We start from the raw sequence: 26506 nt of genomic DNA on the forward strand, positions 1-26506 counted from the left end.
CGTCTGCTTGAAAAGAAGTCAAGCCAATGTGCCCCAAACTGATGAAAACACAGCTGTGTGTGTGTGTGTGTGTGTGTGTACGTGTGCGCATGCGTGTGTGTGTGTGTGTGTGTGTGTGTGTGTGTTTTGGATCAGAGGGAGGGTGGGTCAGAGGGAGTGTAGGGTCAAATGTGCTTGATATCTATATCCTAGCAACTAAGAGGGAATGATATCTTGCACAACTGGCAGGTGATTGGTTAGAAAGCCGACCTGAAGCTCCTCCCATTTGTTGGGTAGCCATAGAAAAAATACCTACATTTAAAGCATCGCTCAAACTTTCTCCACTCTGCACACTACCCTCTAGCACTTTAATTAAGGCCTGTTTGTTTATTTATTTGTTTGTATTTATATGTTTTGTTCTTTTGATTTGTATTTATTTTTGTAGCTCAAGCACAGTCGATCGATACATGCGTGTTTATGTCAAACCCATCAGTTTGAAGATTTCAAGAGAGTGACGTTTGGCATGACAACATGAATTCACCCCACACAGCTGTGCAGTGTTACCCCGAGTTTCCTTTTCACCGGTAAGTACATCAAAGTTGTACAGACTGATTACTTATAGCACGAGCTCTTCTGTGATTGTTCTAATTGTCATTCCCGCCTCAGTTTGCTGAGCGTTTTGTCCAGCAGTCTTTCTCAATGTGTTTGGACTGACTCTTAGATGGCTGGGAATCTCCCTACTCGTGTCTGACCTGCACTTTTCTTCACGTCGGTGCAATCTGGAGGTTCAGAGTGACCCGACAACAGTCGTGTCTGCCTGGATCCTCAGCTGCCGCTCGCTCTCAATATATTTATAAGCCTGGCATGCTTAGGGCAACAAGGGTCTGATGGTAGACACGCTATATGCCACGGTCATCTTCTGACCTTTTGCTGTTAAGGAATATGTCGATAATAATTTGACATTCTACTTTGTTAGAGAACTTGCTTTGGGACGATGACTATCTTCTCATTGCTGCATGACATTTCACCTCCTATCTGTTTGACCCATAAATACTCATGACATTAGTCGTGGTTGTAACATTACAGGCGAGAGTTGTGGTGCTTCTTTAATGCTTTTAGCATGCAGAATAGATAATGAAACACACAAAACAAAGACATTAAAGGATCAAGCCTTAAATGTGCAGCTCAACCATTTGGCAATGCAAACTCTGAATCATTTACTTTCATTGAAAAAATGTGGAACTTAAATCAATGTATCTGATCCATCTCTCTCTCTCACGACTGGGTTATCTATCTATCTATCTATCTATCTATCTATCTATCTATCTATCTATCTATCTATCTATCTATCTATCTATCTATCTATCTATCTATCTATCTATCTATCTATCTATCTGTCTGTCTATCTATCTATCTATCCATCCATCCATCCATCCATCCATCCATCCATCCATCCATCCATCCATCCATCCATCCATCCATCCATCCATCCATCCATCTATCTATCTATCTATCTATCTATCTATCTATCTATCTATCTATCATCCCTCCCTCCCTCCCTCCCTCCCTCCCTCCCTCCCTCCCTCCCTCCATCCATCCATCCATCCATCCATCCATCCATCTATCTATCTATCATCTATCCATACATGGTTTTCTTTGCACATCATCCTTACCAAAGTGGCATCAAAAATCCATTTTATTTGAATAATTTCATAATTTTATTGTATATTTTTCATTTAAAAAATGTGCTTAAGGGAAAACACAAGTTCTAGAATACAATAGAATAATCCTATATTGTCACTCTGTAGCAATGTTACTGTAAAACATGGTGTTAGCAGCAGTGAAATGTTGTGACAGCAACCTCAGCCTTCGAACCTTCTACTATTATATTTCACCAGTTTTCAGCATCCACTGACATCTTTCTGGAAGTGTGGTTTCATATGGAAATGAAACAATTCTCTTGTTGTATCAAAAGTTAGAATTGGTTCAATTCAACTTGCAAGTGATCACATTAAGATTATTTGCTGCAAGTTTAAAGCAAAATGGTTCTCGTGGATCTCCAGACTCTTTGTGAGCTTCAAGTCATACAGTACTACAGTAAGCTCATGCGTATCAAGCTTTCCTTTTTCATCCTCTAGTTCTCTCCTCCTGCCTCGTTCGGGGTGCATTCCAACCCTGAAAAGAATCAGTGATTGTCCTTTTGCTCCAGAGGTTTCAGACTGTTTCACTCTATAAAAATAAGGTGGGGATAAGAGAAGAAGGAGAAACTCTGGGGATTTCTATTGTTTGGCAGTCATGTTCCTCTTGCAGCCGGGGCTGACAGATGTGTGTGTGGGGGGGGGGGGGGGGGGGGGGGGCTTAGGCCTTTGAACGAGTGATTAATAAAGACACTGGAGAAGGGCCCTGTTCGGTCGGAGCTGTTTGTTTTGATTGCATTTTCATCGGCCAGTGTGCCCAACCTGCGAACAGACAATGGGCGTCCCTGTTTAGTGCTGACCTGTGCCCCAGCCTCGTCTGGAAGCGCTGCGCTGTGTTTAAGTGGATGCTGAACAGCCTTCGCCTGGGGCTGACTGAAACACTCTCTGAGTAATCAGACACCCACTAACAGGCAAACAACAGGCAGGAAAAGGACAAACCCAGTGAGCTGCGGGCATTTTCAGTAAAACAACAACAACAAAAAAGACACTGAACATGATGATAGTAAATCAGTTGAAGTTTCACAGATTTAAATCAATCACATGTGTGTTTTCATCAGGAAACACTAATAAACCGAAATCAAACTGTTGTTTAAGAGTGTCAAATGTCAGCTTTCTCTCTCGTTGTCAAAGTTAGGACAAGTAAAGGTTAACTCAGCAGTGAACAATGAACCAGATAGACAGCTTTGGAGGTTAAACTCTTGTTACTGATAGGCCAACTAAGCTCACTTGCTGAATTGTCCGTTAAACTAGTTGTACCTATTTAAACAGAAATCCTGTGCCAGAATCAAGAGCAATGAAATGAGCACTTAAAAGGCCACACCTCAGTCTAAATCCTGCCTCCTCTTTAGAAAGGAGAAACACCACACCTTTTCTACCTGCAATCTTTACGCTCCATTTTTATCCAAGTTTTATTGTTTCCCAGTTGTATCCAAGTTTTGTCTGTTTATTTGTTTTAATGTCATGATGTACCCATGCAGGACTTCTGCAAGATACTACTATTATTTTCTCCCAATACACTGATAAATGGATTTGAAGTAAAACAGCTGCAAAGGCACTTACTATAGGCACTTACTACTTAATGTTTTTTTTAAGTAATGTTCCTTCAGTTTCAACCTTAATGTGAAGTTGAAATAGTATATATAATGATTATAATACGGTTACAGAACAACAAAGGAAAATCTTCCCTTCTGTGTTTTCTAAAATGTAAAATGTTTTCTAAAACATCGAGTGTAAAGATGTATAGATAGACAGACCTTAACCTAACATTTCATAAAAGGAAATAATAAACAAAAACATTTATTCAATTCTCACATGCCATATCAGTTGATGACGCTTTAGCTTCACCAACTGCAGCAATTAGGATAAATGCTCCTTTTAGGAAAGTTAATAGTAGAAACAAACCAGTTTCAGCTACAAACACCGATGTGATACACAGTGAAGAAAGAGATCTAAAAAAAAAACAGGAGTTATCTGAAGGGAATGACCAAAGGCTGCATCTGAACAGAAACTATTATATATTTAGCTATTCACTTTCAGGGCAATGTGAATACCTTCACTTGTTATAACCTCTCTGTGGCCTTAATGGAAATTGATCATGTTTTCTTAACGACAGCTGTTGTTTTTCATTATTAACCAATGTGTGCTGACACAAGTTACTTTTGTTTTGTGTGGATTTAACTTTGGTATCACAGAAAAGTTTTAAAAGCATACTATGGATTGTTCTTGAATTTGTGTATTTAGCTTTACTAACTATTTATAAATGTGATGTTACCATCCTAGTTTTTTGCAACAGCTTTTATTAATGCGATTGATATGAATGATTGGCAGCTGTTCAGTGGTAAAACACCAGTAAACCACAGGAACAAGCTTGACTGTAACTGTAATGCCTTTTGTTGTAAGACTTTACTCCTAATTCCAAAAGCATAACAACACAGACAATTCAGCTTGATTTCAATAATCAGTAGTACAAATCCTTGACATCACATTTGTAACATTCCCAGAGCATCTTTGTGGCAGCTCATCTTCATTCCCTGGTTTCTTGCGCTCCCTCTGGTGAGACTCCCGCACGAGTTGAATTATTTACCTCATTAGATATGCCTCTGTTTGTAAGTCAAGTATTAATATCGTTCATCACGCAGAGTTGGGGAATTCCAAAACTTAAAATAGTGCCAGCTTCAGATTATGGCCGCCCCGTCAACCAGGCTGCCACCACCTCCTCCTACTCCTCCTCCTCCTCCTCCTCCTCCTGCCAAGCTCGTCCAGCTGTACACATACCAGGAGTCGTCGCGGTCATATCATATAGACTGCGGGGGGAATTCCATCGGTCTCAGACTGCAGCGTGCGCCACTTCAGTGGGAACAATGGCAGGCTGGGCTGTGGAGCAGGTGTAATGTTTCAAGGGAGCAGGTCAAAATGCCTCTGTCTGAATGGTGCATAATCACCATTATGTGTAGGACAAATATTCAGTATTATGCAGGCTGACTTCTTCACAATGGAAGCGCTTCTCATGAATGGCTGCCAGCAGGACTCCTCCTCCGCCTCCTCCTCTCCTCCACCGGCTGGGTGGCCAAACCTCAGCTCAACATTTAGGTTGAAAGTTTGCTGACGTTGATGCTTTTAAAACTACCTATTAAAAAGACTTGCGCAATTTTCCTTTCCCCAACAAATTAAAAAGAAATGCCTGCAGTAAATTACCTGTTGCCTATTGGGAATATGTGCAATAAGCTTTCTGATGATTTTGCCTGTTTGCAGACTCAGGGACCCGTCGTCTCGTTTGTCCTGGAGAGAGAGCGCATTCCGCTCCATGGCCCAGAATCAGTTGCCTCAAGCACCCGACTTCTTCAGCCAAGAAGTATTCAACCAGCTGTTCGACATCCTCGACCAGTAAGTGAATACGACAATCAAAAGTAAGACTGAAACTTCGTTGAATCTCAAAAATGTGCATTACCAATATTATTCAGTCTCGCTTGTTTTACTTGGCTTTCAGATCCAGCCTTCATTCAGTGCAGCCCATCGAGCTGGACTTCAAAGACAGTTCAACAGATGGGTCAGCAGGAAACACCATTCAGATCAGCATGGACTGCTTAACCATGCATGAGCCAGCGGACAGTGTCTCTGTGAGTACAAGACAACAAGTTAACAGTCATGGAAATCCTGGAAAAGGATTAGAATTACTAAAATTAGGAAAAAAGTTGAAAAACGTGTTAGTAAACACAATGATCCTCATTTGTTTCAGTCAACTGACTGTATTCATATCAAATATGTGACAACTGCTTTCATAATTTCATGACAGCTTTAATCTTTGAACGCTAAAATAGTTTGAGGGTGCTTTCACACCAGCACTATCTGGTCTGCTTGAAGTGGACTTGAGTTCAGCACACCTGCAAATTTGGTCTGTTTGGGCAGGTGGGAAAGTGGACCAATTTGATTTGGTTTGAACCAAATCACCGTAGCGAGACCACCTCTAGAGGTCAATCGTGGTACGGTTCTAAGCGGAGTTGAGTTGGCAATGTTATGGTTGCAGCCTTTTTGGTCTATGGAGGCTTCCATAGTGCACCGCGTGGTGTATTGTGGGAAGCGCTTCATTTCTTCACTTAACGCCACAAAAACAGAGAAGCCGTCATTGGGGAATCCAAGATGGCCAACAATATGTCCGCTTCCTTATGATCGCCGCCATTTTGTTTTGCCATTTTGAACCGAATCACCACCACAGCGCCACTGTCGGTGGGAGGCAGTAGTACATGGAATATGGCCGCTTCCTGCAGGTCGCGGTCATGTTTTGTTTCAAGGCGCAATCTCAGCGTCACTGTCGGTACACAATCCGCAATGCAACCGTGCTCCTCCAGAATTGAAACCTCGCCAGTGCGGTATAAAAATGGCGGCATACGGCCGCTGACATGCTTGTTATTTGGCGCTGACATACTTGTTTGCGAACGCCGCCATTATTGCTCACGGTCAGCGCCATACTACTCTCAAAATTGAAACCTATCAAATAATGGTGGCTTACGGGTGCCGACATACTCGTTTACGGTTGTCGACATACTGGTTTTTGGCCGTCGCCATATGTGTATGTGGTCGCCGCCATATTTAAAAGGACAACTGACGTCAGTGCTTCAGTCATGGTTTCATGGATCACGTTCAGTTCGAGCAAGCACCAGTACACTGGAGGGAACATCCAGGTAGATATAATGTGAATAAAGCTCAGAGAGTATTTATAAGGTCCAGAGCCAAGTGGATTGATGAGGGAGACCCCCCCCCCCCCCAATCATATTCCATATTTCTGCATGTTCGGTCGGGACGTAGCTTACTGTGGGTCGGCCTCCGTTAACTTAATTCCCTACGTTTTCAGTCCCGTCCGTCCCTTCCTGTATGTCGCTTATGTGAACGTCACTTCCTGTGCGTCATTTTGCGTCATTTCCGGTCACGCTTCCGCCTTGCTCGATTTCAAGATGGCGGCGACCTGTAAATAAGTATGGCGGCGCCCGCAACACCGCCATCATGGATTCCCCACCGACATCTCTTGAGTGTTCATGTCGTCCACGTACCTTCCTGCGTGTTCAGTCGGAACGTAACTTACTGTGGGTCGGCCTCCGTAAACGTAATTCCCTATGTTTTCAGTCTTACACATCACTTCCTGTATGTCGTTTATGTAAACGTCACTTCCTGTGCGTCAATTTGTGCCATTTCCGGTCATACTTATGCGTTGCACGATTTCAAGATGGCGGCGACCTGTAAACGAGTATGGCGGCATTCGCAACACCGCCATCTTGGATTTCCCCACTGACGTCTCTTGCAAAAACAAGCAGAAGTGCACAGTCCATTGTGTCGGTATGAAGCACAAAACAGCCTGAGGTTTTCTTCCTGGTTTTTACCCCTCTTCACATGCTGCACCAATCAGCTTACTTCGACGTCACACAAAGCACGGTATTTCTGTGAACATCGCCGCCACATGAGTGGGAGGATACATAACATCCATAGTACCGGTAGTTGGTTCCTTTGCAAAAACATGTTGTGAATGAGAACCAAACTAGTTGATAATTGCAACTATTTAACAACTTCAAAGGGCCCAATCGAACCAGTCTACCGGACCAACAGGTGTGAAAGCACCCTGAGTTCGCCTTCATCGCTAATGAATAAATCTCTATTTTATTTATTTGTCAATTGTATGACTCAGGGTCCTATAATGTTTTTAGGGCCTTTTTAACCAAAACAATTGAAAAAGGAAAAAGTATCACAAGACTGCTCTATGGAAAAACAGCAGGTCAACAATAACAAATAACTTGTTCATATAATGCTAGTTTAGTGTATCACTGTCCTGCATGAGCTCCATACATAATGTAGTCATAAAATAATAAGTCAAAGTTAAGCATAAGTTTTAAAATCCTGGATTGTTTGAAATATATAACCTTTTATTTCATCATGGTATGTTCTATACAAGCAGTAAACTACAAGTTGTATTTCTTTGTCTTAAGCCAGAAATGTTCATTACTTGCTTTTCATCACAAAGCTTCACTCAAGACAAACCAGTGAAAATATTCACATAGTGAATGATACAAAAATGTGTCTCTGTATCACACACAAGCTGGAAATCCAACAGGAATTTAAGTCTGTTTTTGCTCATTCAATAGTTGTAACCTCTGACATTACTTTCATTCTGAGTTTCTGGGTCTTCCAGGGATAAAATTGATATGTTAAAAAATACCAAATCTCGTTTCAGTTTGTATCCGAACAGTGGAATTTCCCCGGGACAGTGGTAAAATGTGGTGCTGAGCACTTCAACGCGCCAGTGAAGGAGGCCTGTTTTCTGTTTTTTTGTCTGAGATGTTGTCTGTGAGGTGATGATATCATCTCATTTTAGCCTGAGCAGTGCTTGACCCGGATGGCCCTGCAGACTTCACTTTCCAGCCTCGTCCCGTGTGGCGTCAGCTCTGGAATTTCATATTAGAAATAACCTGGAGGACCTTTGCCAGTGTAGCTAGTTTTGCTTCCTTTAAGTGTTAATAATACAGTGGAGGACACCACCTTTACTCATTTGTTGGTATGAAGAATCAGTTACTGGGGGAATAAGTTAGTTTAGACACTGTAAAGATGCTGCTGCACTGTTAGAAATGAGCAGCCTGACCTCTCTGGCGTTCTGAGGGACATACATCTCTGTCAGTGCTGCTGCTGAAATGATGTGCACGCTCCCCTCCCAGCGGAGGAATGTCGTTGTCCAGCCAGGGTGGAAAAAAATAGCAAATAAAAATTTTGTTCAAGGAGCTGAGTAATGCTACCCTGCGCATCCCCCCAGGGGGGCCTGTGCTCTCTTGAACTGGTGATTAATGGCCCCACCCCCCACCTCCACCACCCACTTTCCTCCACACTAGAGAGGGGCGTGGAGTGGCGACTGGCACGCCAGCAGCTCAGGCAGCATCCGTGTGGGGCCGAAGCTCTCTCCTGCAGTGGCCACTTGCCAATCACCAAGCCCCAGTCGCTAAGCATCACGTCAAAAGCATGTTTTGATGAAAAGCTGCGGTGGGCAAACAGCCAGCCCTGTTCCCTCTCCTGGTTTCCCCCCATGTTGAGGTGTGCCTCATGAGTCATGAGAATGTCGCTCACTGTTTAGTGCCCCGGGGGACTTATTTGTATTGTGAAGGGTTTATGTTTAATCTGAAATTCCTTTTTCTTCTGGATTATATTTTTTCCAGTAGCTGCAGGGCAGCAATTTACTGCAGCACCTGCCTCTCTCGCAGAGGTCTCTGCTCTCATCTATCAGTGTGTGTCTTCTCTGTGTAAAGGTGGATGGTGGGGGTGCAAGCAGGTAGAATAACATGAAGGAATGCAGCAGGAATAGTGGCATGAGAAACGTTATGTTCCACCCCAAACAGCTGATTTTACACCTGATCAGCTCTGGTCAGCTGAGCCTGAAAGACTTGGGAACTCGTCTTGTGAGCACAGCGCCTGAGGTTGGTTCGAAAGACTCCACTGTGGCGTAGCTCCATTTTCACTCAGCTTCTCTAATTACGTGTTTGTGTTTGGATTGGTAGTTTGTTCTGGTTTTTTTGCACACACTTCATCTAATGTGTAAATTCTCTGTTGCTCAGTGTTTGTGGACATGAATAATTTCCTCAGCAGGTTAAAAAGTTACCGTCGTCATGCTGCCCACAAAAAAAAAAAAAAAACTCTTTGCCTTGTAAATTTTTTTTGTATTTTTGAGCACAAACAGTGGCAGCTTAGCAGCATTTGAGTCAACTGGTTGTTTTTTTTGTTTGTTTGTTTTATCTCTGCATGCTGACATTTTAAGAATTCTCTTACTCATGTTGAGTCATTCTACAACACTGGTTTTTACTTTTTTTGAAACAACAACAGATATAATCTTGAGCCTTAACTTTGATTATTCTCCAGTACCTGTTGCTTTAGTCAGTTCAAAGCACACCCGTGAACGAAATACCAAAACATAATAAGCTCTTCTTTTATTTTCACTGCTCCACCAATTTGCCTCCAGCACATGAAGAGATTTGAAGGAGCGAGTGTCTGAATAACTGTTGAGTCAGTAGGACATCTGAATGCGGGGAAGGTGAATTAAAAGCTCCTGTTCTGAACAAAGACTTAACTTTTACACCTCAACACTTGACTGAAAACCTGACCATGCCCACACGAATTAAATGATCACTCAGAGCGCCTGAAATATCTTTTGTGTTATAATGATTATTAACAGACTTTTAAAAAGATGCGTTTGAATGCAGATGTTCTGACCTTGTGAAAAGGTTTCTCTGTTGTAAAGCACAGTGGCTCACATGGCATCACAGCTACACATCATTTGGAACATGTAACATCTAATTAGACTATCCACTGCTGTTTCTGTTCAGCTCTTTCATCAGGTGACTGAAGAAACTCAACTTGGGAATTAGCAGCTGAAAGTTTCTTCTATGCCTTAGATGAAATCAATAAAAAACACAGTAGTTCTTTTTGAGATTCAAGTTTGACTGGATGTTTTAATGCAGTTGTACTGACTGAATTGGAGATGAAGTGTTTGACAGTTTTATTCATTGTTTCATCTTTTAATGGATAGAAAAGTCATATTTAAATCCTTTTTATATCGTTTCTACTAAGTTTTCCGGACCAACTTTCCTGCTATTTTTAAGTCCCATTAAAGTACTAATACTAAATATAATAGATACACTGCATAGTTATTCTATAAATATTCATTCAGTCATTTATTCATTCATTCATTCATTTATTTGTTGTTTTTGTTTTAATTCACTAATTCATGACAGAGGGAATAACATGCCAATAAACTCAGTTCCGACCTGCTCACCTAATAAACATGACTTGGGACCGAGGGTTGAAGCTGGAAAAAGAAATCCTCCACAGGTGCAGGAAGAACACACAAACTCTTCCATACATCCTCTCTACAGCGTCTATTCATGTTTTCTAGGTCAGTGGGCTGATCTCAGTTAACTCTGGCTGAAGGGAGGTTACACCAGCCTATCACAGGCAGACAATCACATTAATACCTCTAAGCAATTCGGGGTCACTCATTTACACCGCATGCAAATTATATGGGTAGAAACTCGATTACCTGGAGAACACCAAAACATCCACACAGTAAGTCCAGAGTAGAAGTTTAAAAAGTTGCTAAAGAACTTTTAATGCAAAAGGTTCACAAGAACAAGGTGTAATCTGAAGCCATACTTGCCACAGTGTTTGTCATAATCTGGGTAAAATTCTGTCCTCTTGCAGGATTTCTGCAGCATTTAGCATTGCATGCTTTCACAAACTCACCCTCAGAATATTACTTTGATACAGAATGTATTTTGATAACAGCTCCTTTTATAGTGTTACATTGTGGTTGTTTTTCTTATTAAGATTGAATTCCTGTGGAAATAATAAGGAACAGAAGTCACTTTTATTAAAAAAGTTAATATCTGTTAAATTCTTAAACACATCATAGTGAACTTTCTTAAGGGTCACTTTTGACTCATGAACCACATGTTTCACACCCCTGATAACTTCTGGATCTCCATGCCTTCTTTTTTTTACAAAGTTTTCCGATGAAGTCATAGAAGAGAAAATAATTGCACGTAAAGTTGTGTATTTCATTTTAGACCAACTGGTTCACAGTTGTGAATCAGTCATGCAGTCGTTAGAAGGGACCGGGCCGCATACCTCACTCTGTCGTTGATAAATCACTCCATTCCTCTGGAGGTTGGAGGAGTTGCCACCCAGGTGATGCTCCCTGTCGCTCCATTGACTGCTTGCATCTGTCAGTGTGGATGGGAGCCTCCTCTGCTTTTAGGTCAGGTGTCTGTGCCTTCCCGGCCACTGCAGCCTGACACCTGATACTAAACAAATCTAGAGGACTTTAGGAACAAAGTCATTAAAAGGAAAAACTTTAGTAAAGCCTCTTTTGTCTGAGCCCCTGGATCTGCAGACCTACAGCTGCAGCCTTGCCGGGCTGAGTTTCTCAGCACTGTGGTGCTTTGGGAAACAAAGTTAATACAGATGTGAGTTTTCTCACTGAGTTCACAGACTAGGATAGCTGAGTTTTATGTTTTGTCTGTAAATGTCTATTTCTGCTGCAGTTTTGCTTCAATCAGTGTTTTTTATTGGTGATTTTCTCTTTTGATTAACAGATCCTCTTCAGTGAAATTAAAACCACTTCTCAGTGTGAACATAACACTGGTTACTCAAAGCTGTTTTGATGTCCATGTTGTTTTAACATAATTAGACATTTGTTTAGCTAAACTAATTATCACCCTTGAGACGTTGGGCCTTGCCCTGGCTAACGCCACGCTCCTTGGGAGGCCTTTGGACTGAGCTCTTTCAAGTGTTGATTTGCTTCTCTCTTCTTTTTTTTTTGCCAGAATATCCTGCAGGCTGCAGTCTACTCAGGGTGTGGCTGGTGTTTGGAGATACTGGCTTCATGGTGGAGTTGTGCTCAGGGCAGTTTTCAGACCACAGTGACCTCCAGGCAGACGTTTACGTACTGTAGGGATGTCGCTGCGTCCTGCTCACGAGTCTGGTTCCTTGTTGTGCAGCAGTGCAATCAGAAACATCTTGTCATGCTCACATCTGCAGGATGATGTCATCCTGTGTTTCTTTCTGTTACTGATCCCTCAAATTTTATTTCCATAGGCCTATGTTTTTTCTTTCTGTTCGGCATATTTTGAGGGCCACAAGACGAAAGAAATGTCAACAATTTGTATTTCTCACCTTCATCTCAACAACTTCAAATCAGCACTGTCGTGCAATGAGCTCCAAAATATTGCAAAATAATTTGCAGGTGGTATGAGTATAAGAAAATTAACAGTCGCCTCATCATTCCCTCTGTTTCCAAAACAAATCTGCAGCAGTGGCCTCTGATAGATACAAGCAATCAATAGGAGTCTCATTGTTCTTGTGGGGCTTTAGAAGGTGGAGAGAAGAACAATTCTCATGCAAACTAGTGGCTGGAGGTAAACCAACGTCACACAGTAACTCTCACTTGGCAGCCTCCTGCCTCAATGTTTTATCAATCCCCACTAATCACGTTTTTGCCGTCAATTTATCATCATCATCATCGTTCACATAATTTTTCCACTTTGTAAATCAGCAGTCGTCATTTGCTTGAAGAATCAACTATTCTTTTTTTACTGGCAGAAATGAAATTACACCATTTGTTGTAATTATTTCTGAAAGTATTACCATTATATAGAACAAACACTTGTGAGTTTATAAATCTTGTTGTTTTTGGGGTTGTTTTTTTCTTTGGTTCACTTGATTGAGAATTTTCTGCCAATTTTTGTAGAACATTAGAAAGACAAAAAAAAAACATCCAATGCCAGCATGCAAGAAAATGACCAATTTCTTTAATTGAGCTAATCTATGAGGTTGCTGAAGTATTTTTTTTCTGACCAACTTCTACCTCTGAGTAGTTCTGCAAAAGAAGAGTAAGCAGAAGCGTCTTCTTCTGGTGATGGGTGTGGACTCACCTATTGGCCAGGTAGCTCTGCAGAGCCCTCCCCTTTCTTCCACGTATATATGATCTTACCAAAGATTCCTGGAGAAGCCCCTGCTTGTCCACTCTGCATCTGTAGCCTATATCACTCATTCTAGAGTGAGAAAAAGAGATTTGTGAAATCCTGGAGCCAGTGGAGCAAACAGCGGCAGCTCTGCTCAATCTCAGCGCCAACATGTTGTACCTGGAGACGGGGAGCACAACATCCTACAGCGAGGTAAGACCAGCCCAGGTCCTAGTAATGGGGGCACCAGAATTCCCTCACATTCCTTCAGTTGGCCCACCAGAGCTCTGTGATTTAAAAGACCCATCAGTGCGAAAGGCCTTGCACTCTTAAACGTAAATATATTGTTAGCAGTTAAATCAGAAACAGATTCTGCATATTTGTTTTGGTTGAGAGCATAACAGCTGCTGGTTGTCAATAAAAATCAGTATTAACATATACACACTACTTTTTCACTTTGACATTAAGCCTGTGTTTTTGTTTATTTGACGCGTGACAGTCCAGAGAGCAGCGGAACTCAAACACCTGGACAATCTGTCTTCGAATATTTCTCTGTTGAGTTATGTTTGATGAACCTGATCAAACACAGATTCAGTCCCAGGATGTGATTTGCTTTCAGTCTGGTTGTTGTTCAATGTGTTGACAAAAAATACAAATTAAAAAAGGGGATCCAAAGGTTAAGAAAAATAAGCTTTAGTTTATCTGTGAGTTTTTGTTCTTTGCAACTAGTATTGAAATGAAATGGTAAGACAACATGTGAAAATATGTTTCTATTCCTGTTATGTTCAATCTGTTATGTTAAACATTTAATCGTGAGAATCTAAACTGAAGCTACAATGCGTACGAATAGACGACTTTTCATCTGCACATTGTGAACGGAAATTCTTTTGCATGAAACTTGGTTTAAACCAATCATTCTGTCTTGGAATATATCTTTTAATGCACTAAAGTGTTGTGGAAACAAGGAGCTCAAAAACATTTTTCTCACTGCGAGACTGCAGAATGAAGGTTTACCAGATGAAGATGGTGGCATTGATGGTAAAGACTTATTTATAAAAGATAACGAATCTGAAAATTGCAGTTGTATTTGTTGTATCTCATCTCTTTTTTGTAAAAAACAAAACACAACATCAGTGTCATTTCACTGAATGTCTCTTGCACATGTACTCATAATGAAAAGTAAATCATAAAATTCAATTGCTTAAGTATATAAAAACTGCCGTTGATGAATTGAATTTGAGTTGTAAATTGTAATGATTCATTCGAAAGCTCTCGTTCTCACCAGCCGTACTTCTTGAGGGTTTGTTTTTCAGACCAACTAAAGTCCTCATTCAAACTTAAAGGCGCGCAGCTAATAGATTGTTTGCAGGTTGCAGATAGCAGGTGTGTCCACTGTCTTTCAAAGTTTTTTGAGAAGAAGGGGGGGGGGGGGGGGTCTTTAAATGGTGTCCAGCTCCAGTTTGTAAGCAGTATCAGGTTGCCCCCCTCCTTTACACCCTGAGCTCCCCTCTGTCACCGTCCTCAGTCTCCTGGGAGCCGCTGCAGCCATTAGAATGTGGCTGACCAGGCGTTGCTGTTCAGTGCCGAGTCATAATTGCTTTAATGGCATGTTGATGCAGATACAATCACCTGCTCTGCCCACCCCAGCAGGTATAAGCTATAGATAGACCACAACTCTGCCCCACCTCAACCCCAACAACCCCCCCAAGCCCTGTTGAGCCTTTAACGCCTTCCTCCCCCATCCTGTGGTCACTCATCATGGCCCTTCTAAACGCTCATTGAGTGGGTCACCAGAGAGCCTGGAATGGGAGCACCCCCCCCCCCCCCCCCCCCCCCCCCCATCCCACCACCCTCAGGCCAGGTGTGCTGTGGTTCCTGTCGTCTCTCCGTTGTTCACGTCCGAGTCTTATCAGTGGTGTCAGTCCATGAAAACACGCCAGTGACAGCAGTTTGTGTGGGACGAAATAGAAACGATCCCATTTCTACGTGTGAAACAGTTTGTAAACAGAGCGGTGTCCATTGCTTGCAAAGAAAACTGTTTATGCTTCTCTGTGTGGTGCTGCTGACAATGATACCCCAACCCATTAATCACTCCATTTGTTTTGTCATTAGCTGTCCAACAAACACATGGCACAGTCATTTCAGTATGTTAGCATTGCATACCAAATGCCAATGTGTTGGCTGCCGCTGACACCATTGAATGATTCCTGCCATCAAAGTATCTCTATGTGCTATAGATTAATCTCATCCTTGCATTGAATTGGCAATGCAATCAGTACAAATGCTCCCACTAGCCTAAAATGGCAACCGCAGCATTTATGTTGCACAAAGTCAGGTTGGCAGACCTGAGACACACAGCATAGCCTTTCCAGAATGTTATAAAAGGCTGTCGAGGATGTAAATGCGACTGGTTTACTGTGGCTGTGCTCTGCGGTGTGACATCCCAAAGGCCTAAACCCAGCATCCGCTATAAACACAAGGAATTTCTAGGAGCTGCTAAAGTGGTTATTAAATGGTTGATGTATTATAATGGAATAAGAGCCGATTAAAGGAAATGGGGAGAAAACCTGAAACTCACACGAGCAACTCCTTTTTTTTCTGTTTTTAAAGCTGATATCCCACTTCCAGACAATTAAACATTAAGACACGATGAGCTGAGATGAGCCTCTGCTTGAGCCTCGCTATCTGGTCGATTACAGCTTCATACTTAAGTCGTCATCCTTGATCCTTTTATTCATTTAGTCGATGAGAACTATTATGCCTGGGCCCTGTACTTATTGTTAAATCGTCTATGTCACCCATTTCCTTTGTGTCCCCGCTTCTTTTTTTTACCACGTGTTTGGTCGCGGGCCAGCATCAACCTTTTGTTCAGAACAGTAATCTGACTTTGGTAATTGGTGCCTGTCACTTCCAGCACCACAGCCACCAGCAGCAGGTACTGGGGAAGCTGTGTCAGAGTGTCTTAGATGAATTGCACCAGAGTCAGAAAGAAATAGTCACCCGTCACTTACAGAAAATACTTTCAAACTATTTGTTCTCACAGGAAATTTCTTTTTGTTTATCATTTTTTATCCACCTTTGACACCAGCAGAAGTCATACCCATGTCTTCCTCCTCTGAGATCAGATGCACAGGGCCCCTCTTCAGCCCATTGACTTTAAACCTTCATAGTGCATGTGTGTAATTAGCCCTTTGTGAGCGAACATGTGTTTTGGTGAAGCCTTTCTCAGCTGAAGGCCGAAAGATCTCCACCACCAACGTTCTTTCTTTTTCACTGTGCACGCGCATGTCTGGTCCCTTCACAAAACACTTGTCTCCTAACACCTGCATGCACACACCATAATTCTTCTCCAGACAAGCTCTTGTAATCTCTGGTGTCAATGTTTCCGGGGGGTTAAGCAGCTTGCAGCGACACAAACAGTGACCCTCATCCAAGTTGCTCGATCCCCTGTGGCGCTGCTCTTGCACATAGAATGTGGAGGTTGACTCGGATGACCTACCTCAGGTGTGTGTCTGTGTGTAATAATGCTTCCCTATTGATTCATAAGTAAATTATCTTGACTACTAGTTTTATAACATACCTCAGCTGTGTTTTTGTCACTCGTCTGGCACAACACACACACCTGGCGGTGTCGCGGGTGTGTGTGGGACAGCTGTGGTCAGCCGTGCTTGAAATAAACAAGAGGCCCTGAGGAGATTAATAGCCGTCTCAAGAGCCAGAGCCATGGCACCTCGTCCAGGAATGTGCCGTTATAAATGGAAAGGAATGGGGTGAATGGCAATGTGAAGCAACCAGAAAGGATCTGGCCGTGACCCAGCCGTGTTATAAAGACAGATCATTTAAATTCCTTCGATCTGCCTGAGCAGTGTCAACTGCAAGAAAGGATAATATACTTCAATTGGATTGGTTTGCTATCTTTTTCGTTGCAACTGAGAGCCAGTCAAGCACTAATCCTTTGGGTCTGTTATAAGCTTCCAGAAATGTCACATATCCTCAGATTTGCCTTCTCATGAGTGCATTACATGTTTGTCGTATTGAAATTCTCCACCAGTTACCATAGTTTCCCTTTCGCCCCATTTCTGCAGTCACAGTATACAAACCTGGGGCTCCTGAACAGCATGGATCAGAACATCCAGAATGGCGGTTCAACTTCAACCAGCCCCTACAACAATGACCATGCACAGAACAACGTCACAGCTCCATCGCCTTACGCCCAGCCCAGCTCCACCTTCGACGCCCTGTCTCCCTCACCGGCCATTCCATCCAACACAGACTACGCTGGACCCCACACCTTTGACGTGTCCTTTCAGCAGTCCAGCACAGCAAAGTCTGCCACCTGGACAGTAAGCTCCTCTCTCATAGTTTGTTTTGTGGGTTATGCCTATGGTTCATTTCATTCCTCCTCTGTACTGTATGACAGGGGGCCCAACTCATGACCATCAGGGTCATGAGTACACAGGCACACCTCCCTGTGTATCAGGCCACATTAATCAACTATGCATCAAAATGTAGGACAATAGTCCTACATTTCGATGCATAGTTGAAGTAAATACGTACAGAATGAGGATCTGTGTGATCAGAGTGGATGCTGGAAGTGTCAGAAAGAGCAAAATTGACACGAATATTCAGCATTTGAGTAAATATATAAATTGATCTCTTTTAAGCATTTCATTGCCAAGTTTGGTCATTATCATATGTTAATTTCTGATTCAAAACTGCTTTGGGTTTTGTAAGTCAATACAACTTTTTGGCATTTTTTATATATGTCCACTGAATAAATTCAACCTCATAAAATTTGGTACCACAGACATTTTAACGTGCTACTTGTCATCATAACAAGTTATCAGTTGAGGCAGTGATTTGTCAGTAAGAGAATTAAAGGAGACACTTTGACCCCTGAACCTCTTATCTGAATGTCTTGTGCTGTAGGCATATCTAGGTGTACATTACCTAAAACGGCTGCATTGCACAACTACATCTGGCAGTGAAGAATGTCATGAGATGGATAGTTTTAAATCATGTCCAAACCTCAGGCGATTTTTAACCTTTTTAACACGACGCAACATCCATCCATCTGCACTTCTATACCGCTTTATCCTGTTCAGTTCAGATTCTAACACTTAGAACACTATATATAAGTATAACATGGAGGAAGTGTTCGGATCAGTTACACTGTCCATGGTCATAATTTTCAGCGCACCGTTTACTGGCACTCTGTTGATGACAGAGGTAAACACATTGAGTCGTTGCTCCAGGTGTGGTGATGCCCTGCGTAGCAAGATGTCACCATGTGTTGCTCAGTAAACCTACACAACCAGCTCCTCCTGCTCTATCATTATGCATAACAGAGCTGAGGGACAGCTGTTGCATCAATGCCCCACCTGCTCAACTGTTGTGTCTGATGTGCTCGGTACAGACACTGTCACAAGCCCTGCAAGTTCAGTCTGTTAATGCACCCTGGCGGACAACACAGGTGACGAATTTTGGTCCCTCTTTGTGTGACACTGCTCCGTTGAGACCACAATTATGAGAGGGCATGAGAAATGAGCAAGCTGGAGCCTAAAGAGCAACAGCAAACATGAACTAAATCAGGATTAGTATGTCAAAATCACAATTTCAGCTATTTTTATGTATATATTTTATGTGTGTGTATATATATATATATGAACTAAATCAGGATTAGTATGTCAAAATCACAATTTGTGAAATTGTGATTTTGACATACTAATCCTGATTTAGTTCATACATATGAAGTCTCAGCCTGAAGCAGTGATTTTATCGCATGATGATTTCTCGTGAACTCAGGGAGTGCTCGGCGGACTCGCCTCATTTCCTCATCCCACCAAGTGTGGGACTGTGACATTTGCCCATTTCCCACACTGCTTCACTCATCCCTCTCATTTTCACAGTCCCAAAAAACAAAAGTGTTTGTCTGGAGTGCAACTGTGAGACAGCTAAGATGGGGTTTGTGAGCGGCACGCCCAAGAGCCAGGTTTAGGACGCATCCCATTATAGACACATGTAATGAAACAGACTCACAGTCACAATATATGATGCAAGACTGGTTTGATTGGTTGGACTTAGCGTGGAATAGTTGTGGATTGCTACTTATTGTTTTTGGCACTCTGGTAATTGTCTGTTTACCACTTCATAATTACAGATTTTTTTTTAATTTCATAATTGATCTAAAATTTTCCGAATACTCGCACGCGCGCACACACACACACGCACGCACACATACTTGCTTCATCCTTGATTTTTTGCAATCAGAGCTCAGTGTCTTGTTCACAGCAGGACGAAGGGGGACCAGACCCACAACATTTTGAATGGAAGATGTTTTCCCTTCATGTGTGCATTTCTTAAACTAAGCAAATATTGTACACTGAATGAAGCCAAACAGACTATTAAACAAGGTAAAATCTCTTTCCGTAAAAAAAAAACAAGGGTGTTTGCATCTAGACTGAATAGCCTGTGTGGATAGTCACACACACAGGTGATTGCATATGGTACATTTTCACCTACTTTTAAATCCACACAACACTATTCTCAATCTTAACATTGAAAAAAAAAATCATAATGAACAGTTGAATACACTGTGGATCTGTTGTAAATAGAGGCTGCTGTGTACAAATAGACATTGTTTGAAATTAATTGGATTCCTCTTCAATAAATCACCAACAGGTTTTATTTGAAGCTCAACTTCTCAGTGGTTTTTTTTTTTAATGTCCATGGCCTAACCACGTAAGCAGCATATTGCCAATGCCAATTAGTTATTTTTCTCACTTCATGGTTGCTCAGATGTCAGTTGTGTTTGCCAGCACTTCGTCTTAGAGAGAGCCATTTCCATTGGTCTGCAGCAGCATTCGACCCGATCCCCAAAAAACAGCCATTATAGCATTGCTTCTCATCCGAAATAAGGCGCCCTCACATGATCTCAGGAGATCTCCTGGAAAGCTTCCTCTAATCACAGCCCAATAGCTGAGCTACTGGACCACTGGCCTAATGGCAGAGACCACTAAAGATGTCACCACCACAGCTTTGCTTGGTGCATAGACCTGATAATGCCCCCTCTTTTATGAAGGCCTGTGGGATCTTCCACAGGACTTAGTAGACTGTGTACTGTATTTTTTGATGACTGTTCTTACAGAGACACACCTAATCCCTAACCCACACCTTAACCTCTTCCTGTCTGGGATGACACACAAGTCAACGTTTCCCAGAACCACTCAGCTTCCTTGTTGCCACTCCTGTAGTCTGCATGGTGTTTCCCTCCTTTTTTTGTAGTGAAAAACACTCACTGGGGTCATTCATGCTAATGTTTTACTATCTTTGCTTCACTAAATGAATGGCATTTTGCAAATGGGGCAGCCGCTGATGGCCATTGATGTGAGCATTGTGAGACTAAAGATGGGTTGTGTTTGCCATCTGTATTAACTGCCACCATCTACAGCCCAACAAGAGGAATGTCATGGTTCGCGACATCATTGGGACACTGTTGTGCTCAGGGGGATTACAGTAATGGATTAAGGGCCTGTAGGTAATACTTGTGTAAAGACTGTGTGCCTCTTTTCTGAACCCTGTGCTCTTGGAGTGGGCTCTGTCTCTTTGAGAGAGTTAAGCTTGATGGCTGCATCTCACATTGCGCCGGAGGAGGAGGAGAGCCCGTGAATGCTCAAAGAGAAGACTGTTCCAGCGAAAGGCAGCAAGACACAGCTTGCCTGTGGAACATCTGCGGGCCCGTCCCACGCCTCACGGGATGGGGCTAAGACTTGTTTGTGTCAAGAAGCTTGTCCCGACTCGCCCATCGCAGAGAGACAAGCCGCAAAAGCTACAGATGGGAAAAGGTAGAGGGGGGAAAAAAGTTTAAGGCAGGGTTGAAAAGGTTTTTTATTTATGATATGGGCTGTGGGATTTCTTCATAATCTCCACAGAAAAGCCCATTCTCTTCCAGTTTAGATTACAAGATTGTTTTTCTTTGTCTCCAACAAACAATACCACACAGATATCTGCAGCAATGATGGACTTCAACAGACTCCAGGACAGCACTGTTGACGCACAAACACGGAGCGCACATATCAGTCCTGTCAGGAGAAGCTAGAGAGATAAAGATAAACTTTAAGTTTGTGGGCGCTCACAGCATAAACAAATGAAATCTCACACAGCTTATTCAGCTTCAATACTGAACTTGAATTCTGTATATTATTTCTAGTTAGTGTTTTTCATCTACTTCACGTGGACTCTTTGTCGAGAGTGCATGTTGCTCTAAACACATCATTACTCTGCACATTATGAACGTTTAACCACATAATTAGCTCAAATCTTGAAAGCAATGCCTTGTGCTTACCTCCTTTACTTCAACTTTGAAAAAATGCCAGTAAGAATGCAAAAGACTAAACTGTGGCCTTCCCTTCAAAAAATCAAACAAAACAAAAAATCAGCTTTCATTCAACACGAATGTGAGCACAGCACTCGAGTGCTGCTGAATACAAGCATTTGACTGACGAATCCCAGGACAGACATGTGTTTGACTCCTGCAGTGGCAGCAGCTACATGATGCCACATGTCAGCGCACAGGTTTGCCGTGTGACAGGTGTCGTACTTCAATTCAGGTGGACACTGTTAGTGTCGCTATAGACATATTTATACAAACAGAATGTGTTAAAAACAAAACTTCTGGGTGTTCCTTCAAATGTTCAGATTTACCTCAAAAAGCAGGTACTTTGCTTCAGTGTCAGAGAGAAGACGAGAGGGAGAAGGAAAAAAACCAAAATCCTTTGGATGATTGTTGAATTAAACAGGTTTGAGAGAAGCTGTAGGCATGACATGACTTGTCAGGTATGGAGAAGACAAGACCAGAGGCGCCAAACAGCGCTTGTTTAAGGCCTGATGTTTGTCAGGACTTGACTGTTGCATGTGCCCGCAGCGCCTGTCAGGGAGAAAGGAACGCTACAGCTGCGGGCCTGCCTCAACCTGCACTGCACAGGAAGCGTGTGTTTGTGTGTTGAAGTGCTCCGTGCGGTAGAAAGTAATTTCACAAATGCAGCCTTGTCCATGAATCAGTTTGAATTGTGTTGCTGTATTTGGCCAGATTGTTCTACAGCTGTACATTTGTCATGGGGGGCTCACAAGTGGCAGCTTTGTCGCCACACTGTGGTGCACAGCACTCCTTGTGGGACCCAACAGTAGCTTTTAAAGCACACTGTGTTTGTAAATACAGCCACTCCGAGTCATTAATTCTTTTTTTTTCCTGCCTCAATGCAATATGTATTCGTTGGACCATGCGTCATGTGTGGCTCCCACAAACAGTGTGCTTCGCCTTTGATTAAGCGGCTCGGCATTGTGTGAGCTGTGTGTTCCCGGGCTGTGCAATCCACTCTGTGACCAATGAAAGGCTCATAATTACATGTTAACACCTGAGCACCGCACCCTGTGTGAGCCACTGAATCCCATCAGTCAACTGGCTGCTCCTCCACCCTCAGCAGTGTTCGCTTTAGCCTCATGCTGCAGCTCCTGCTCTCACTGTGAGCAAACATCACCAGCAGCACATAGTTGTGTACTCAAAACTTTGTAGCTCCAGGGCTGGGATGGTCCTCTCCTGCGTGCAGTACTTGGAGACAAAGGGGTATGAGGAAGACAAACTTTTAAGTTTTTCTGCTGATCAACAATCTGTGATCAGATCTTGGTGCTCTGAGTTGTTTTGCTGAGACACAAAAACCAGCGTTCTGACCTTTTCCACCACACGTCTCTATTTCCCTTTTTGCTCTTTCTCTTAGATATCTCTCCAGCTCATTTAGCTGGGAGTATCAGGTTTGGAGTGAGGGGACGACTGCTGCCATTTATCTTTTGCTGGGAAGTACTATTAGAAAGCTGCTTTGATTTTTGGAAGTCAGTTCAGTCATTGTGTTGACATACATGTCCCGAAGCATGTGCATATCATTCAGAGAGTCATTAGTTGCATTTTTGGACAGAAAAAAAAAAATCTCAGTGCAACTTTTTTTGGTCTTTTTTATTCTTATAACTTGCTGTAACTTTCAAGCTGCAGTATTAGCAGCACTACACCACTTCTCAGTATAATAGGAGCACTTGAGGAAAGGAGTGCAGCTGAGGCTTTTGGGATATTATTGGGCAAATGTAACATGCAGCAGTATTGCGTGCAGTTTGTGAGCGAGAAAATGGCAAAGAGGTGCAGCTCTGGGTTTGTTCTGATGAAAGTAAATGTTGCGTCTAGGGATCAGAGCAGAAAATGTCCGTGCCAAGCTTGTGTAATACTTAAAGTCTGCATGGACGGGTACTGGGTGAGTTTCTTTTCATTGGAACGGCACTTAATAGAGGTGGAATTTTATGTTGCATTGTTCTCCTGCAGAGCCCCGAGCGGTTTTCACAATGTAAGCTTTTCTTTGCTCCGGAGTAAACCTGACAAGAACCCCCCCACCCCCACCCCACCCCCGCCCCTTCCACCACCTCCACCCCCCACCTGGTTGTCCTCTGCACAGAGAGGATTTAAAGCTGTGCTTACACAGCAGTGATTTGAATGGTTTGTTTACACAGTTGGGTTGTGCCTGTTAGTAACAATTCAGTCTTTCTGATGGCTTACTGGTCGTTGAACAGTGCCAGTGACCAAGCCGCTTGTGTCTGATGTGACTGCTGGCTTGCAAACCTGAAAGTGAGCGCGCTTGTGTGCGCGACCATCACATTTCATTCATGGACGGATCCCCCGCAACTCCTGTGATTAATCACAACTGCAGTCGAGTCCCTTGGAGTTCTCCATCTAAATCAGAAGCCATGTCCTGTATGATCAGATGTTTCAGCAGAATACCCCCCCCCCCTCCCACACACACACACACACACACTCCTCACACACCCTTTTTGAAGATGAAAGCCAGGCCTGGTTTAATTGCTCCTGGAGGGGGTCCATTTTATAGAGCTCCTCGGAAGTCCCAGAGGCTCTTGTGAGACATCTTTGAGGTTACGCACTTGTAGCTCCAGAACCTCTGTGTGTTTTTATTAAAGTAGAGCATAATCACAGTCTTGTATTTAACCCTTTTCGCTTTAGGGTAAAACCAGAAGTGCACAGTGAAGGCAACAGGTGTTACCCGGATCAATCTGCACTCACAAAATTTAAGAAAGAATTGTTCAGAAGCCTCAGAGAAACACTCCTGATACGAAATACTGTTAACTGCCTGTTGTACAATGTGTGACATAACCCTTGGTGTTCTCTCTTTTTCTTCCACATTCAGTACTCAACAGACTTGAAGAAGCTATACTGCCAAATTGCCAAGACGTGTCCCATCCAGATCAAGGTCCTGACCACCCCGCCACAGGGCGCCGTTATCAGGGCCATGCCTGTTTACAAGAAAGCCGAACACGTGACCGAAGTGGTGAAACGCTGCCCAAACCATGAGCTTAGCCGCGAGTTCAATGACGGTCAGTGACCAACTCTTATTTCATTCTGGTAGTCACTGTTTGGTATCAGCATTTACTGACACAACTTGTGTTGCTGCCTTCAGGCCAAATCGCTCCTCCGAGCCACCTGATCCGTGTGGAGGGAAACAACCACTCCCAGTATGTGGAGGATTCCATCACCGGGAGACAGAGCGTCTTAGTCCCCTACGAGCCTCCTCAGGTACGCCGTCTGTCATCCCCCGGGGCCGAGGCCACCCCAACGCGCTGTCAGCGACAGCTCACCACCTCAGTCTGACTCTGACAGATAGAGCGGCGATAGACTCCCATGTCTAGCCGCTCAGTTTTGACATTCAGCAGCCACAGGACCCCCAAAGCCCCTCGGCAGGGTCACTGCTTCTCCGCAGAAGGAAATGGTCCAGTCTAAAGACAGCCGTCTTAAAACAGCAGGCCAGAGAAAAGAGCACAGGATGCATACCTGACTGAAAATGTATTATTTTAATTTGGCTTATTTGTGATAGATTATGAAAGCAGGATTTTAAATGTGATTAACTGTAAAGTATTAATGCCACATAAAACTATGGGTAAAACTATGAATGCATTCATTAGAACACACATTCCTATCACATAGATATGTCATAGATAAAAAATGCTTCAAAATCACAATGGCCAAAGCAGACTATATATATAAAGACTTAACAGGCGTTTCACAACTGAAATACTTCAATAAGCATGACAAGAGGTATCCTGTTTTGTCTATTGATCACAAGTTGATATTAACTTCTTAAAGTGTGACAAAGATTAGATAATTCATTATTTCAACAGCTCAATTCTGACTTGGTCTGAGAGTTGAGTGGAGCTCACAACATTTTTTTGTTTGAATTTTTTGTAATTTAATGGAGACTAAAATGATAAAGCAAGTGCAAAACCGAGTGTGACAACAGGCTCAGACGAATCATAAAGACCATTCTTTTCTGCTTAAGAAATCCAAGAAAACCCTCAATCAGAAATCCCCACTTGTATCATGGGAGTCGGAGGGTTACGAAGTGGTTTATGCTCAGCTTCCCATATCTTCAGAACTCCTGTTAAAACCCCTTGTTAAAGATCTGGAGAATTTCTAGGAGTTGACTGATAACAAAACCTAAGATTTCCAGAAATGCATATGAGGAAAAATATGAAACTCTGCAACATTTAAAACCAAAGTAAAAACCAGGAACAGGAGATTGATGCAGACATGAACTCGGTGTCAGCTGCCGTTGTGTCTCACTGTCACTGTCGCTCTCCTCCTCAGGTTGGGACAGAATTCACCACAATTTTGTACAACTTCATGTGCAACTCGAGCTGTGTGGGCGGCATGAACAGGCGCCCAATCCTGATCATTGTCACTCTGGAAACCCGAGAGTAAGAAAAGACACCGTTGTCTTCTGTCCGCTTCAGTCGCCTGTCATGCTCCCAGTGATGCGTGGTGGATTGTCTCTGATGGCTCTGTCCTGTGTCGCTCTCCCTCAGCGGTCAGGTGTTAGGCCGCCGCTGCTTTGAGGCCAGGATCTGCGCCTGCCCGGGCCGAGACCGTAAGGCAGACGAGGACAGCATCCGCAAGCAGCATGTAACGGACACCACAAAGAGCAGTGAGGGTACGAAACGCCGTAAGTAGCGCTAGGGGGGGCTGGTGATGGGCTGTTGAGCTTCTGTCCCGCCATGACATGCTGCCAGTGTTGAGGACCAACGACCACGGTGCCCACTAACACTCTCCGCCACATGCCTGCCTTTTTCCCTCGCTGTTTTATTTGCCCCTCCAGCTCAGGTTATCACTTCAGCATTTGGCCGGTTGGATTCATTCTTTCCATTCCTCTTTTCAGCCTTCCGCCAGGTTTCCCATGGTATACAGATGTCCGCCATCAAGAAGAGAAGATCGACGGATGAGGAGGTTTTTTGTTTGCCTGTAAG

At 43.1% G+C, this 26506-nt stretch overlaps 1 protein-coding gene across 4 annotated transcripts in view; it reads left to right on the forward strand.

Annotated features, from left to right (window-relative positions):
* The first annotated feature begins 425 nt into the window (after positions 1-425).
* The window catches only part of tp63 (tumor protein p63), a 32107-nt gene continuing 6026 nt past the window's right edge, over positions 426-26506 (forward strand). For 3 of the 4 annotated variants that reach the window (XM_080506499.1, XM_080506500.1, XM_080506501.1), the window contains exons 1-7: positions 13235-13372; positions 17245-17502; positions 24397-24583; positions 24667-24782; positions 25851-25960; positions 26069-26193; positions 26419-26501. In XM_080506499.1, coding sequence (XP_080362625.1) covers positions 13331-13372; positions 17245-17502; positions 24397-24583; positions 24667-24782; positions 25851-25960; positions 26069-26193; positions 26419-26501 — 921 coding nt within the window. In that variant the 5' untranslated portion in view covers positions 13235-13330. Of the gene's footprint in view, positions 564-4928; positions 5061-5163; positions 5294-13234; positions 13373-17244; positions 17503-24396; positions 24584-24666; positions 24783-25850; positions 25961-26068; positions 26194-26418; positions 26502-26506 lie in introns of those variants that run through there. The other variant, XM_080506502.1, reaches the window with a different exon arrangement.

The sequence above is a fragment of the Blennius ocellaris genome, assembly GCF_963422515.1.
Source record: "Blennius ocellaris genome assembly, chromosome: 12".
Classification (NCBI taxonomy): Eukaryota; Metazoa; Chordata; class Actinopteri; order Blenniiformes; family Blenniidae; genus Blennius; species Blennius ocellaris.